At 39.9% G+C, this 14,221-nt stretch overlaps 1 protein-coding gene across 1 annotated transcript in view; it reads right to left on the minus strand.

Annotated features, from left to right (window-relative positions):
• Positions 1 to 14,221, minus strand: part of COLGALT2 (collagen beta(1-O)galactosyltransferase 2) — a 127,045-nt gene that overhangs the window by 9,660 nt on the left and 103,164 nt on the right. Inside the window, exons 9-10 of the mRNA XM_065881082.1 lie at positions 2,733 to 2,865; positions 1,488 to 1,615 (exon numbers count right to left, since the gene is read on the minus strand). Coding sequence (XP_065737154.1) covers positions 1,488 to 1,615; positions 2,733 to 2,865 — 261 coding nt within the window. The remainder of the gene's footprint in view (positions 1 to 1,487; positions 1,616 to 2,732; positions 2,866 to 14,221) is intronic.

The raw sequence follows: 14,221 nt of genomic DNA on the forward strand, positions 1-14,221 counted from the left end.
CTATTCCTCCCACTTACTATTTTCTTTTTCTGGAGAAACTTAACACTGCAGTCACAGACAGTCTATCTGGTTTCATGTTTTGAGTTCAAATAACATTTGCTTTATTCATTTCAGAAAATGAGATGTGAAAAATTTGAAACCACTAATTCTTTATGATTACATAATAGATTTCAATGAAATATTTTGACTTGATCAGTCTGGGAAATTTAGGAAACATCTTTTTTTCCTGTATCCTTACCAGGACAATAACTTTTCTTTCTTGGATCTGTTGGTACTTTGTCCTGAGAAACGCGTCAACCAAATTGGAAGTGAACTGGGATGTATGTCACCTCTAAGCCTTAGACTGCTCAAGTCCAGTCCTCTGTGATTCCAAGGCTTAAGTGAAAATCACCTTTGCACATGTCACGTAAGCATAAAATAGCTTTCGGGCTCCATGCCTGTGGGGCCTTAACCACAGGCTGCAGAGCCATAGATTCAGAAAGCCTGAGGTGTGGGGACTTCTGGAGGATTTTAGGAACAATGATCTGAAGAGACAGTGCAGAATCTAATCACATGACAGGGTGCCAGTCTCTTTGTTACATAGTCCTGGGTCTATTTCCCACAGGTTACTTGAGCCATTACTGGGTTTCTTTTGAGCTCAGAATGGTACATTTTCTAAGAGAACAAGTATTCCACCCGGGCCCATAGTTAAGTTTCCCTCCAAGGATGGGAGGAGCAGGGACAGCTTGTCTGCTGCAGCTGCTCCAAAGGAACAGCCTCTGATTTGATGAAACTGCCTTTGACACACAGCTGGGAAGTGAACATAATGCTTGGGAACTTTCTGCCTCATTGGAGGGAAGTAAAAAGTGTCACCTTAGCATAAAAAGAAAAAGAGAGAGCTCAATTCCCAGAGGTAGCAGGCAACGAGCATTAACTAAATTGTCAGTTTGGAGCCAGTACTCCCTTGATGAGCCTGGTTTTTCTAAGACAGCCTCTGAGCCTCCACTAAGCCCAACTTCCGTGTTCTCCCTGTTTGCACAGCTTCCCTCCCCAACAGGAGCTCTCCCACTGACCTTCCAAACCTCCCACACCATCAGAGGTTACAGAGGAAACCTGTTCTCCTGGGAGCTGAGACTCAAGTGTGACACAGGAACCTTGCCCTTGAATGGGTCCTCCCTCTACATACTCCCTCCATGTACCACACTGGTTCATGAGTGGATTTCTACTGTGTTCCCAGGTGAACACTCAGTCTGAAGGCCCCTGATCTGCAGGTAGACTCCAGGTCTCAAAGAATCTCCCAAAGTTTCTTTCTCACCCTGAGGAGCATAGACATGCAAAATCCAATGGTTATCCCCTACTCACTTCTTGTTTCTGGGAACATTTATGGAGAGAAAACCAGGTAAATGGAAGCTTGAGCTGCATCTCCTACGAGCTGGGGCTCTCTGCCCCTTGGAAAGAACTGAAAGCCTCTCAGTACTCTTTGAACAGCTTGTCATCTTGTCACTCACATCAGTTCCCAATCCAGCTGGACTCGATCAATATCATCCATCAGCTTCATGAGCTTCTTCTTAAACTGATGTTCAAAACGCACATCATCCTCAATAACAAGAGTCTTCTCCAGCTCTCGGTCAATTACCTGTAAAGGTCAGTGGGAAGATACCTTATGAAAAGCTGATACTTATTTATCTAATAAAAAATAGGTATCAAAAAGTCAAAAGTAAAGTAGCACAACAGGTAGTAGCTCATAACTGGAATCTAAGCAAAAGTCCATCGACAGTAAAACGGATAAATAAACTGTGGTGTATTTACAGCAGTGAGTGTAAATGATCTACAGTTAAATGCAAAGTTATAGGTGAATCTCACAAATGTAATGTTGAGAGATTGAATGGAACCACATGGTGTGTACACATAATAAAAGGAAAAATGTAGACAAAATTATTCTGTGCTGTTAGAAGTCAGGAGAGTGGTCACCCTTGGGGAACTGATGGCTAGGAAAAAATGCAGAGAAGGGCTGTGCTTCTGGGGTGCTGGTAACCAGTTTCTTGATGTAGGTGCTGGTTAACCTGGCTGTATTATTTAATTTGTGAAATGTCGTTGGCCAGTATCTTATGAGCTACATATTTTTTCCTATAAAATTTAAAGTTTATCTATAAAACAAAGTTTCTTGAATAAAAAAGATAGGCATAGACTGGATCATTAAAAGGGAGAAGGCCCTTTCAAGAGGACTTTCTTTGGGGACTCTCTTTTCTTGTGGGAACTGACCCTTAACCAAGAACCCCACACTTTAATACCACCCCTATCAATGTCTGATCTGTAAGACAGGGGTTCAAGTCCTGGCTCTGCCCCTTCTTGCCTGAACAAGATAACTATTTTCTCTTGGGTAAAATGGGCCCATCTCTCCTAACCCATCTCACATGACTTCCGGGTGATTTCTTATACTGAGTCACTTAAAAAATGATGACATGCTAGATAAACACAAGGCATTCCTACTAAGGATGGGGATGCATCACTAGGAGTGTGGCCCCCAGAACGTGGGTGTCTTCCCCTATCATCATTCCAAGTTGCACCAAGGCTACCCTTCCTTGTTTGTCACTAGCCTTGTGTCAGAGGGAGACATAAGGCAATGACAGCTTCCAAGCACACTCCCAGAACAGTTACGGGTTCACTTTATATCTGGCCCGAGTTCACCTACAAGGTCCCACTCTCCTTCCTCCTCATTAAAGAACTACACATTGAAATGAAGCGTTATTTACCTCTTTCCAGACAGAGTAGTGGCTAAGGAAGCAGCCAATTTCACCCCTAGTTAGAGGCCTGGAGGAGTAGGGATCTCGATATCCTGGCAGCATTTCAATATTCAGGGCCTTCAGCTGGCTTGTGTTGAGTGCCCTGCAAGACAGAACATGCCCCAAAATTAACAGGTTGAGAGGTCCCCACCACAGAAGCCAGAAGGAAGAGTTCTGCATATTCCCCGGAGCCTTTCTGCACACTGAGAAGGACTTCTCATGTTTCCCATTATTCCTTACAAGCTGCTCAGGGTTAATGTGTTGTGGTAGCATTATGAGCTTTGTGAGGACAAGAAAGAGTCTTATACTTTATATGCCCCTCGCAATGCCCGACACAGTTCTTAAGTGTCATCACTATTGACAACTTTGAAAAGGTATTTTCCTAGTGAAGGAGAGTGGCTAATAGAAAGCTTAAATACTATTAAACACTGGAAGGGATGAGGACAGGAAGGAATCAGAAGAGAAATTGTGTGCATGTGTACATCTTTCCTTTGGACATAAAAAAGGTTAAAGATAAAAATGCAGAGAGAATCTTGTAAGCAAGAGAGAAGTGACTCACTACATACAAAGTATTCTCAGTAAGATTAACAGCTGATTCTCATCAGAAACCGTGGAGGCCAGAAGGCAGAAGATTGATATATTCAAAGTGCTGACTGAAAGAGACCATCGACCAAGAATTCTATATCTAGTCAAGCTAGGCTTCAAAAATGGAAAAATTAAGATATTCCCAGATAAACAAAAAGAGTGTCACTAGTAGATCTGCTCTACAAGAAATACTAAAGGGAATCCCTTGGGCTGACACGAAAGGAAACTAGACAATAACTCAAATCCACATAAAGAAAGAAAAGCACTGGTAAATATAACTGCATAGGTATCAATAAATACAAATGATGTAAGTGTTCTTCTGTTTATAACTTTTCCCCTTATCTGATTTAAATTATAGCTGCATAAAGCAATAAGAGCAAATAATGTATAAAGAACATTATGTATAAAGAAATAATTTGTGTAACAATAGAACAAAGGAGGGGGGAAGGAATGAAGCTATATAGTAGCTAAGTTTTTATATAGTATTGAAGTTAAGTTGGTATTTTTTTACTGAGGTATAGTTGACGTATAACATTAGTTTCAGGTGTACAACATAAGGATTCAATATTTTGTATATTTTGTGAAATGATCCCATGATAAGTATAGTTAGCATTCATCACTATATAGCTACAAATTTTTCTTGTGATGAGAGCTTAAGATTTATCCTTAGCAACTTTCAAGTATGCCACACAGTATTATTAACTGTAGTCACCACACTGTATATTATATCTCATGACTTACTTTATAAAAAAGTTTATACATTTTACCCTTTCACCTATTTCATCCACCTCCCAATCCCACCTGTGGCAATGAATCTGTTCTCTACAAGTTTTGTTTTGTGTGCTTTTAGATTCCACATATAAGTGATATCATATTTGTATTTCTCTGACTTATTTCACTTAGCATAATGCCCTCAAGGTCCATCCATGATGTCACAAATGGCATGACTTCCTTCTTTTTCATGGCCAAATAATATTCCATTGTATATATACACACATATTTTCTTTATCCATTCATCTACTGTCAAACACTATGTTACTTCCATGTCTTGGCTATTATAAATATTGCTGAAATGAACACGGGGGTGCATATATCTTTGAGTTAGTTTTTAAATTTCCTTTGGATAAATACCCAGAAGTGGAATTGCTGGATCACATGGTAGTTTATTTTTTTTTGAAGAACATCTGTTTTCCACAGTGGCTGCACCAATTTATTCCCAACAGTGAACAAGGGTTCCCTTTTCTCCACATCCTTCCCAATACTTGTTATTTCTTGTCTATTTGATAACAGACAGTCCAATAAGTGGGAGAGGAGATCTCGTGGTTTTGATTTGCATTTCTCTGATGATAAGTGATGTTGCTCAACTTTTCATGTATCAATACCTGTTGGTCATCTGTATGTGTTCTTTGGAAAAATCTCTATTCAGATCCTCTTCCCAGTTTTAAATCAGATTTTTTTTTTTTTGCTGTTGAGTTGTACGTGTTCTTTATATAGTTTGAAAGTTAAACCCTTATCAGATATATGACTTGCAAATATTTTCTCCCATTTGGTAGCCTGCCTCTTTATTTTGATGGTTTCCTCTGCTGTGCAGAAGCTTTTTAGTTTGATACAGTCCTACTTTAATTTTTTGTTGTTGTCACCTTTGCTTTTGGTGTCAAATCCAAAAAATTATCACCTAAGCCGGTGTCAAGGAGTTTATTCCCCCCTGTTTTCTTCTAGGAAGTTGGTATTAATATGAACTAGATTGCTATAAATTAAGATGTTAATTGTAATCCTCAGGGCAATCACTGAGAAAATAACTAAAAATATATATAGGAAAAGAAACAAAGGAATTAAAATGTTAAAGTAGAAAATATCTTTTAAACATAAAAGAATGGACATTCTTATGCCTCATGAGAATGGAGGCATAGAGGAACAAACAAGACATAAGATGTATCGAAAACAAATAGAAAACAGCAGGTGTAAGTCCTACCTTATCAGTAATCACATTAAATGTGAATGGATTAAACCCTGTAATCAAAGACAGAGCTTAGCAGAATGAGTTTTTAGAAAGACATCCAACTATGTGCTATCTACAAGAGACAGACTTTAGATTCAAAGGCAAATAGGTCTAAAGTAAAAGGATAGAGAAAGATATACCATGTAAACAGCAACCACAAGAGAGCTGGAGGAGCTATACTGCTGTAATATCTGACAAAAAAATTTAGACAAAATTACCAAAGGAGAATATTTTATAATGGTAAGAGTCAATCTATCAGGAAGACATAATTATAAATACATATGCATCTTACAATAGACCAAAAACATGAAACAAACTGACATAACTAAAAGGAGAAACAGAAAAGTCAAAAATAGTGGGAGACTTTAATACCCCATTTTCAGTAATGTATAGAACTAGCCAGGAAACAAAACCAATTAGACCTAACATTTACAGAACACTCTACCCAGAAGCAGCAAAATACACATTCTTCAACTGTACGTGTAACATTCTCTAAGACCATATGTTAGACCATAAAGACTATACAGACCATAAAGCCTCAGTACACTTAAAATGATGACTGAAATCATATAAAATATGTTCCACAATCATGATGAAATTAAAAATTGATAGGAACTTGGAAAATTCAAATATGTGAAATTAAACAACACACTCCTTAACAGCCAATGAGTTAAAGAAACCACAAAGGAAATGAGAAAATATTTTGAGACAAATCAAAATGAAAACATAGTATACCAAGGCTTACAGGATGCACCTAATGCAGTACTTAGAGGGCTAGTTACAGCTACAAATGCCTATGATTAAAAAAAAAAACTCAAATAATCTGCTTTTCCATTTTAAGAAACTAGAAAAAGAGCAAAGTAAACCCAAAGCAAGCAAAAGGAAGGAAACAAAGACTAAAGTGGAAATAAATGAAATAGAGAACAGAAAAATAGAGAAAAAATTAAACCAAAAGTTGGTTCTTTGGAAAGAACAAAATTGATAATCCTTTAGCCAAAAAAAAAAAAGAGTAAACTCAAATTATTAAAATGAAGAAAGAAAGAGGGGGCAATCCCTACTGACCTTATGGAAGTAAAGAGGATAAGAAAATACTATGAACAATTATACACCAACAAATTAGATAGCCTGAATAAAATGGACACATTGCTAGAAAGATACAAACTGACTCAAGAAATAGAAATTCTGAATATACCTATAACAAAGTAAAGAGGTTGAATTAGTAAAAAAAAAAAAAGAAAAAAGAAAAAGTCCCACAATACAGTCCAGAACCAGAGAGCTTCACTAAAGAATTCTGCCAAACATTTAAAGAATTAACACAAACTCTTACCAAAAATAGAAGAGGGAGCACCACCCAACTCATTCTATGAAGTATTATCTTGATACCCAAACCAGAAAAAGCCATCACAAGAAGACTACAGACCAATATTCCTTATTACTATAAATAGAAAAATCCTCAAGAAAATACAAGTAAACAGAATCCAGCATCGCATAAGAGGCATTATACATCCTGACAAGTGTGATTTATCCCAGAATTGCAAGGTTCATTTAACATGTGAAAAAAAGTCATGTGATGTTTGTCAATTATTAACAGACAAAAATCACATGATCATCTCAATAGACATAAAACTTGACAAAAATCCAACTGTATATGGATTAAATGTTTATATTCCCCCCAAGTTCACATGTTGATGTTATTAGGAGGTGGGGACTTAGGTCATGAGGGTGCAATGCTCATAAATGAGATTAGTGCCCTTATAAGAAGAGCTTGCTTTCTCTCCTCTCTTTGCTGTATGAAGGCACAAGAGGATAGCCACCTACAGACCAGGAAGGGGTCTCTCACTGTAATCCAGCCATGCTGGCACCCTTCTCTGGGACTTCCCCGCCTCTGGAATTTCGAGAAATAAATGTTATCTGAGCCACCTGGTCTATGGTAACTTGTTACAGCTGCCCAAACTAAGATACCAACACCCTTCCATGATAAAAAACACACAATCCAATCAAGGCCATCTGTGAAAACTCCACAGCTAAGATTGTATTTAATGGTGAAAGACTGAATGTTTCTCCCTAATATCAGGAACAAGTCAAGGCTGTCCACTCTTACCACTTCTATCCAACATTGTACTGGAGGATCTAGCCAGGGTAACTTAATTGGGTAAACAAACTAAAACGATATTCAGGTTGGAAAAGAGGAAGTAACACTATCTACATTTGCAGATGACACAGCCTTGTATAGAGAAAATCCAAAGGAACACACACTGTTGGGCTGCACCTTGAAGGCCTTCAAGCCTCGTAATTGCCTGGTCTCAAGAAAGAGGGAAGAGCCCAGAGACAGAGACAGCAACACCAATTGTTTATTGGCCAGGGGATCTTACAAGTTGAAACGAAAGGTCCTGGAGCAACACTCCACCGTGTATGGCAGACAACAGACAAGACACAGCAGCAATCTTTGCTACCTAGGAGAAGAAAGAGGCTACCATTTATAGGGGGAATTGACTTCAGGTGGGCTCATCAGTTACCAGGGAAACCAGTGGCTGGGGCAGGGGGCAAGTTCCTGATTAAGCCCTATAATTAAGATAATTGGATAGTCATGTGAATGAAGCCGGCACTGGTCAAGCAGAGAATATACATAGAGCAAGAGAACAGCCACCTGGAGTGTCCTGACCATGCACTCCACCCCCTAAGTACCTTGCACGACCCTTACAGTCTTGGTCTGCCCCTCTTCTGAGATATCCCTGGGCTCAGGTATGCAGAGGTGCACTGCAAACAAGCGCCACAAATGCAACACAAACAATAGCAGCTAAGGAGTACCAAGAGTAAGCCAGGGGCTTGGCTCGCAGGACAGGAAGAAGGTGAGAGTCTGCAGTCGTCCCCAACGTGGTCACATTAACGAGGTCAGCTTTCTCTGGCATCTTACTGCAGACCCAGTAATCCGACTCAGTTTGCAGTAAGGCCACTGTTTTTGCCCAGTCCTCAAACAGATTCCCTCCACTGAGGCTAGGGATGGAATGTGATGTTTCAACAGGCACAATACAGGGGAGATTATGACCATTAAGCAAATTATAAGCAGTAACAGCATTCTGAGATCATACCCCCGCCTGTGGTTTTTTGCCTGGCCTGCTGTACCATACAGCCTGTCCACCTTCAGTCCCCACAGCCCAGCTGCTGCTGAATTACAGAGAGACGGTAAAACAACAGAGCACAAGAATAATATAATGGTGCCTTTTTCCAGTAGGGCGTCCTGATTAATTACCTTAGTAGTCTCAGGTGGGGCCGGGTAGAAGCTAGGTGAAATCTTTCCAATCCTATTGCCCACAGGGCGGCAAATCCAAACCACCGGGGACTTATCTGCCAGTCCCAGGGCCATTTTATAATGTGTTTCCCTGAGGGTAGATCCTGTGGAAGGGCAAAAGTGAGTTATTGTCCTGACCGATAGTTGGCAATGGTCCGTTGGTGGTCAACAGCTGAACTTGGATGGTGTTGACTAGTTGCCTCAGGGTTAACATGGCATAGGCACTGGGATGATAGCTCCTGGGATGTTCAGTTTTAGTTTGTAGGGCTTGAATTAGCCTCCTGGAAACTTGAGAGGGCAAGTTTCCCATCTCAGCTGTTGTTTAAATCGTCCATTTATCCTTTCGATTAGCCTGGCAGCAGTGGGGTTGTAGGGCAGGTGGAAATGCCAGTGTATGTCACTTTTATCAGCCCATTTCTCAACTTCATGGCCAGTAAAGTGGGTTCCTTGGTCTCCATCGATGTCCATGGAGTTCCGGTATGTCGTGCACGGACGGCTGTTCTAGATCCTGCAGAGTGGTTTTTTGTGTTGCTCCAGGACGCCAGTAGGCCTTTTGTAATGTCTTCCACCTGCTGTAACATGTTGCAGACTAAACAAAGCGTTTGTTTTCACTAGCCATCCCTGTGCAGTCAGATGGGCCATGAGCATGGGGCTGATGTTTCTAAACTGGTCAGAGACTCTGAGGTTAACAGGACATCATCAATATAACGGAAGAGAAAGACATCTCTCATGGCGGTCAGTTGCCTCCAGTCTGGGGAAAGGAGCTGCTCTCCATCTGTATCCTGTGGGACAAGGGACCTCTGACCTCGTCCCAATCCTCTTCCTCTCCTCCATCACTCTTGGGGTCCCAATTTGACCATCCAGGCTCTCTTGACAGCCCCCATTCATCAAGGACAGCAGCCACAGGGCCCCATGTGCTAGTGGACAGCCACCTCAGGATTACCCCCACAACTTTTCATTACCTGTCCTTATTTCCCAACACTTTGGTGCTCACAGGAGTTTCCTCAGCCTCCCGGCTAGCTCGACAATCGTTGAACTGTACCCCATAGGTCTGCAAGCTTTATAATTATTCAGCCTCGAGACTGAAGAAAGAGCCCAGACACAGCCACAGAGACATCAGTGGTTTACCGGACAGGGGGATCTTACAAGTCTGAAGCCAACAGTCCTGGAACGTCACTCCACTGTGTACGGCAGACAACAGGTAGGACACCGCAGAAATCTCCGCTACTCCAGGGAGGAGTTTACCATTTATAGGGGGAATTAACATCACGCTTTCTCATCAGTTACCAGGGAAACCAGCAGCTGGGGCAGGGGCAAACATGCAGGCAGTTACTGATTAAGCCCTATAATTAAGGGGATTGGATAGTCATGTGAGAGAAGCAGAGACTGGTAAAGCAGACGTACAAAGAGCAAGAGAAGAGCCATCTTGAATGGCCTGACCATACACACACACACACACACACACACACGCACACACACACACACACACACACACTATTAGAACTAATAAATGAGTTCAGCAAGGTTGTAGGATATAAGATCAGTATACAAAAATCAACTGTATTTCTATGCACTTAGCAATTTGCAATCTAAAAATGAAATTAAGGAAACAATTCCACTTACCATAGCATCAAAAAGAGTAAAATACTTAAGAATAAATTTAACAAAATTAATGCAAGACTTGCACGCTAAAATCTACAAAACATCAAAGAATTAAAGCTCTAAATAAATGGAAAGATATCCCACGATCATGAATCAGAAGACTTCATATTGTTGAGATAGAAATTCTCCCCTCAATTGATCTACAGCTTCAATGCAATTCCTATTAAAATCCAAACTGTCTTTTTTTGTGTGGAAAATGACAAGCTAATGCTAAAATTCATATGGAAATCCAAGGGACCTAAAATAGCCTAAACAATCTTGAAAAACAATAACAAAGTTGAAGGACTCATACTTCCTTACATAAGAAGCTACTGTGAGGCATAGGGACCGGTGTACACATCAGTGGAACAGAATTGAGAATCCAGCAATAAACCCTTAAATTTAGAGTTAATTATTTTTTGACAAAGTTGCCAAGACAATTCAGTAAAGGAAAAGAATAGTCTTTTAACAAATGGTGCAGGGACTAGATAACCATGTACAGAAGAATGAATTGGACCCCTACCTTACACCATATAAAAAACTAACTCAAAATGTATCAAAGATCTAATGTGTAAGAGATACATATAAAAGATAAGACTATAAAACTCTTAGAAGAAAACACAGAACCAAGTCTTTGTGGCTTTGGATTTGGCAATGGATTCTTAGATACGACACCAAAAGCACAAGCAACAACAAAAATATAAACTGGACTTCATCAAATTAAAAACTTTTGTGTTTCAATGGACACCATCATGAAAGTGAAAAGATGACATAAAATGGGAGAAAATATTTGCAAATTATATATCTGACAAGAGACTTGTATCCAGAGTATATAAAAAACTCTCACAATTCAACTCGTTTTCCTTGGTCCGTGTGGCCTATGAAGGAGATTGGGGCTATTAGAGGTATTTGAAACAGTGGTTCCCAAACTCTAGTGCATCCAAGAATAGGGTTGCCAGATTTAGCAAGTAAAACACAGAATGTCCAGTCAAATTTATATTTTGGATAAACAGTAATTTTTTAGTATAAATAAGACCCATACAATGTTTGAGACAAATTTAACTGGGTATCCTGTATTTTATGTGGCAACCTTACCAAAGAATCACCTTGAGACTTCTTAAATGCAGATTCCCTACAGATCATAATTCAGCGGCTCTGGGACTCAGGAAGCTGGCCCTCTTAACCAGCCCCTAGGGACTCTGACATGGGTGTCCAGGCCACACTTTGAGAAACACTGATGAGATTCTCTAAAGGAGTCATAAAAACTTCCACAACAGCTTCTAGTCATACTCCTTAGAGCCATTCATATTCCAAATTCACATAACACGGAATTGCAGGTTTTGTAAATATCTATGCCTTGAAATAACAGTGTCAAATAAAAAAGCAAAGCAAAGCAAAACAGAACAACAACATCAATAACAAAAACCCTTGAAGGAATCTAACTGGGTACCCTATGTGACTTTCCTAACATGTTCCTGGGAAAAGTGATCAGCCCAGGCAGACTGTGGCAAGCATCTCATGCAACAGGAGACACAGACTGTTAGGCATTTTTTCCATTTACTTTCTTCAGGTCACCCAAGGTTAGACGCTTTGCTCTAAATCAGGCTCTGAATGCAACTCTGATCGCATTCCTTCCAATGCACTACAGGGCTGGAAACCACCACAACCACTGGAAGAACCCCCAGAGACAGTGGAAAATCACAACCAGTGCAAACCTTCAGCATAATGAAGACCAGAGAGCACTGGATGGTGAGTGGATTTCTGCTCTACTCAGTGAAATTGACATATATAAGCTACTATGAGTCATAAAGTTTTCCCAAAGTAGGCTGCACTGTGAAGACGTGTCTATCTTGCAATGAGTGCAGATTCCTCCCACCAAGACTAAACCTCTACTAATGATGAAAAATCTGAAAGTGAAATCAAGAAAACACTCCCATTTACCATTGCAACAAAAAGAATAAAATATCTAGGAATAAACCTACCTAAGGATACGAAAGACCTGTATGCAGAAAATTATAAGACACTGATGAAAGAAATTAAAGATGATACAAATAGATGGAGAGATATACCATGTTCTTGGATGGGAAGAATCAACATTGTGAAAATGACTCTACTACCCAAAGCAATCTACAGATTCAATGCAATCCCTATCAAACTACCTCTGGCATTTTTCACAGAACTAGAACAAAAAATTTCGCAATTTGTATGGAAACACAAAAGACCCCGAATAGCCAAAGCAATCTTGAGAACGAAAAAAGGAGCTGGAGGAATAAGGCTCCCTGACTTCAGACTATATTACAAAGCAACAGTAATCAAGACAGTATGGTACTGGCACAAAAACAGAAAGATAGATCAGTGGAACAGGATAGAAAGCCCAGAGATAAACCCACGCACATATGGACACCTTATCTTTGATAAAGGAGGCAGGAATGTACAGTGGAGAAAGGACAGCCTCTTCAATAAATGGTGCTGGGAAAACTGGACAGGTACATGTAAAAGTATGAGATTAGATCACTCCCTAACACCATACACAAAAATAAGCTCAAAATGGATTAAAGACCTAAATGTAAGGCCAGAAACTATCAAACTCTTAGAAGAAAACATAGGAAGAACACTCTATGACATAAATCACAGCAAGATCCTTTCTGACCCACCTCCTAGAGTAATGGAAATAAAAACAAAAATAAACAAATGGGACCTAATGAAACTTCAAAGCTTTTGCACAGCAAAGGAAACCATAACCAAGACCAAAAGACAACCCTCAGAATGGGAGAAAACATTTGCAAATGAAGCAACTGACAAAGGATTAATCTCCAAAATTTACAAGCAGCTCATGCAGCTCAATAACAAAAAAACAAACAACCCCATCCAAAAATGGGCAGAAGACCTAAATAGACATTTCTCCAAAGAAGATATACAGAATGCCAACAAACACATGAAAGAATGCTCAACATCATTAATCATTAGAGAAATGCAAATCAAAACTACAATGAGATATCATCTCACACCAGTCAGAATGGCCATCATCAAAAAATCTAGAAACAATAAATGCTGGAGAGGGTGTGGAGAAAAGGGGACACTCTTGCACTGCTGGTGGGAATGTGAATTGGTTCAGCCACTGTGGAGAACAGTATGGAGGTTCCTTAAAAAACTACAAATAGAATTACCATATGACCCAGCAATCCCACTACTTGGCATATACCCTGAGAAAACCAAAATTCAAAGAGAGTCATGTACCAAAATGTTCATTGCAGCTCTATTTACAATAGCCAGGACATGGAAACAACCTAAGCGCCCATCATCGGATGAATGGATAAAGAAGATGTGGCACATATACACAATGGAATATTACTCAGCCTTAAAAAGAAATGAAATTGAGCTATTTGTAATGAGATGGATAGACCTAGAATCTGTCATACAGAGTGAAGTAAGTCAGAAAGAAAAAGACAAATACCGTATGCTAACACATATATATGGAATTTAAGGGAAAAAAATGTCATGAAGAACCTAGGGGTAAGATAGGAATAAAGACGCAGACCTACTGGAGAACGGACTTGAGGATATGGGGAGGGGGAAGGGTGAGTTTTGACAGGGCGAGAGAGAGTCATGGACATATACACACTAAGAAACGTAGTAAGGTAGATAGCTGGGGGGAAGCAGCCGCAAGGCACAGGAATATTAGCTCGGTGCTTTGTGACAGCCTGGAAGGGTGGGATGGGGAGAGTGGGAGGGAGGGAGACGCAAGAGGGAAGACATATGGGAACATATGTATATGTATGGCTGATTCGCTTTGTTGTAGAGCAGAAACTAACACACCATTGTAAAGCAATTATACCCCAATAAAGATATTTAAAAAAAAAAAAAAAAAAGACTAAACCTCTGTCAGCGAGGGTGCATCCCCACTCCAACCACATCTGCAAGGGCTCGAGGAAAAACCCCAACTCA

The sequence above is a fragment of the Phocoena phocoena genome, chromosome 1 (assembly GCF_963924675.1).
Source record: "Phocoena phocoena chromosome 1, mPhoPho1.1, whole genome shotgun sequence".
NCBI classification, from domain to species: domain Eukaryota; kingdom Metazoa; phylum Chordata; class Mammalia; order Artiodactyla; family Phocoenidae; genus Phocoena; species Phocoena phocoena.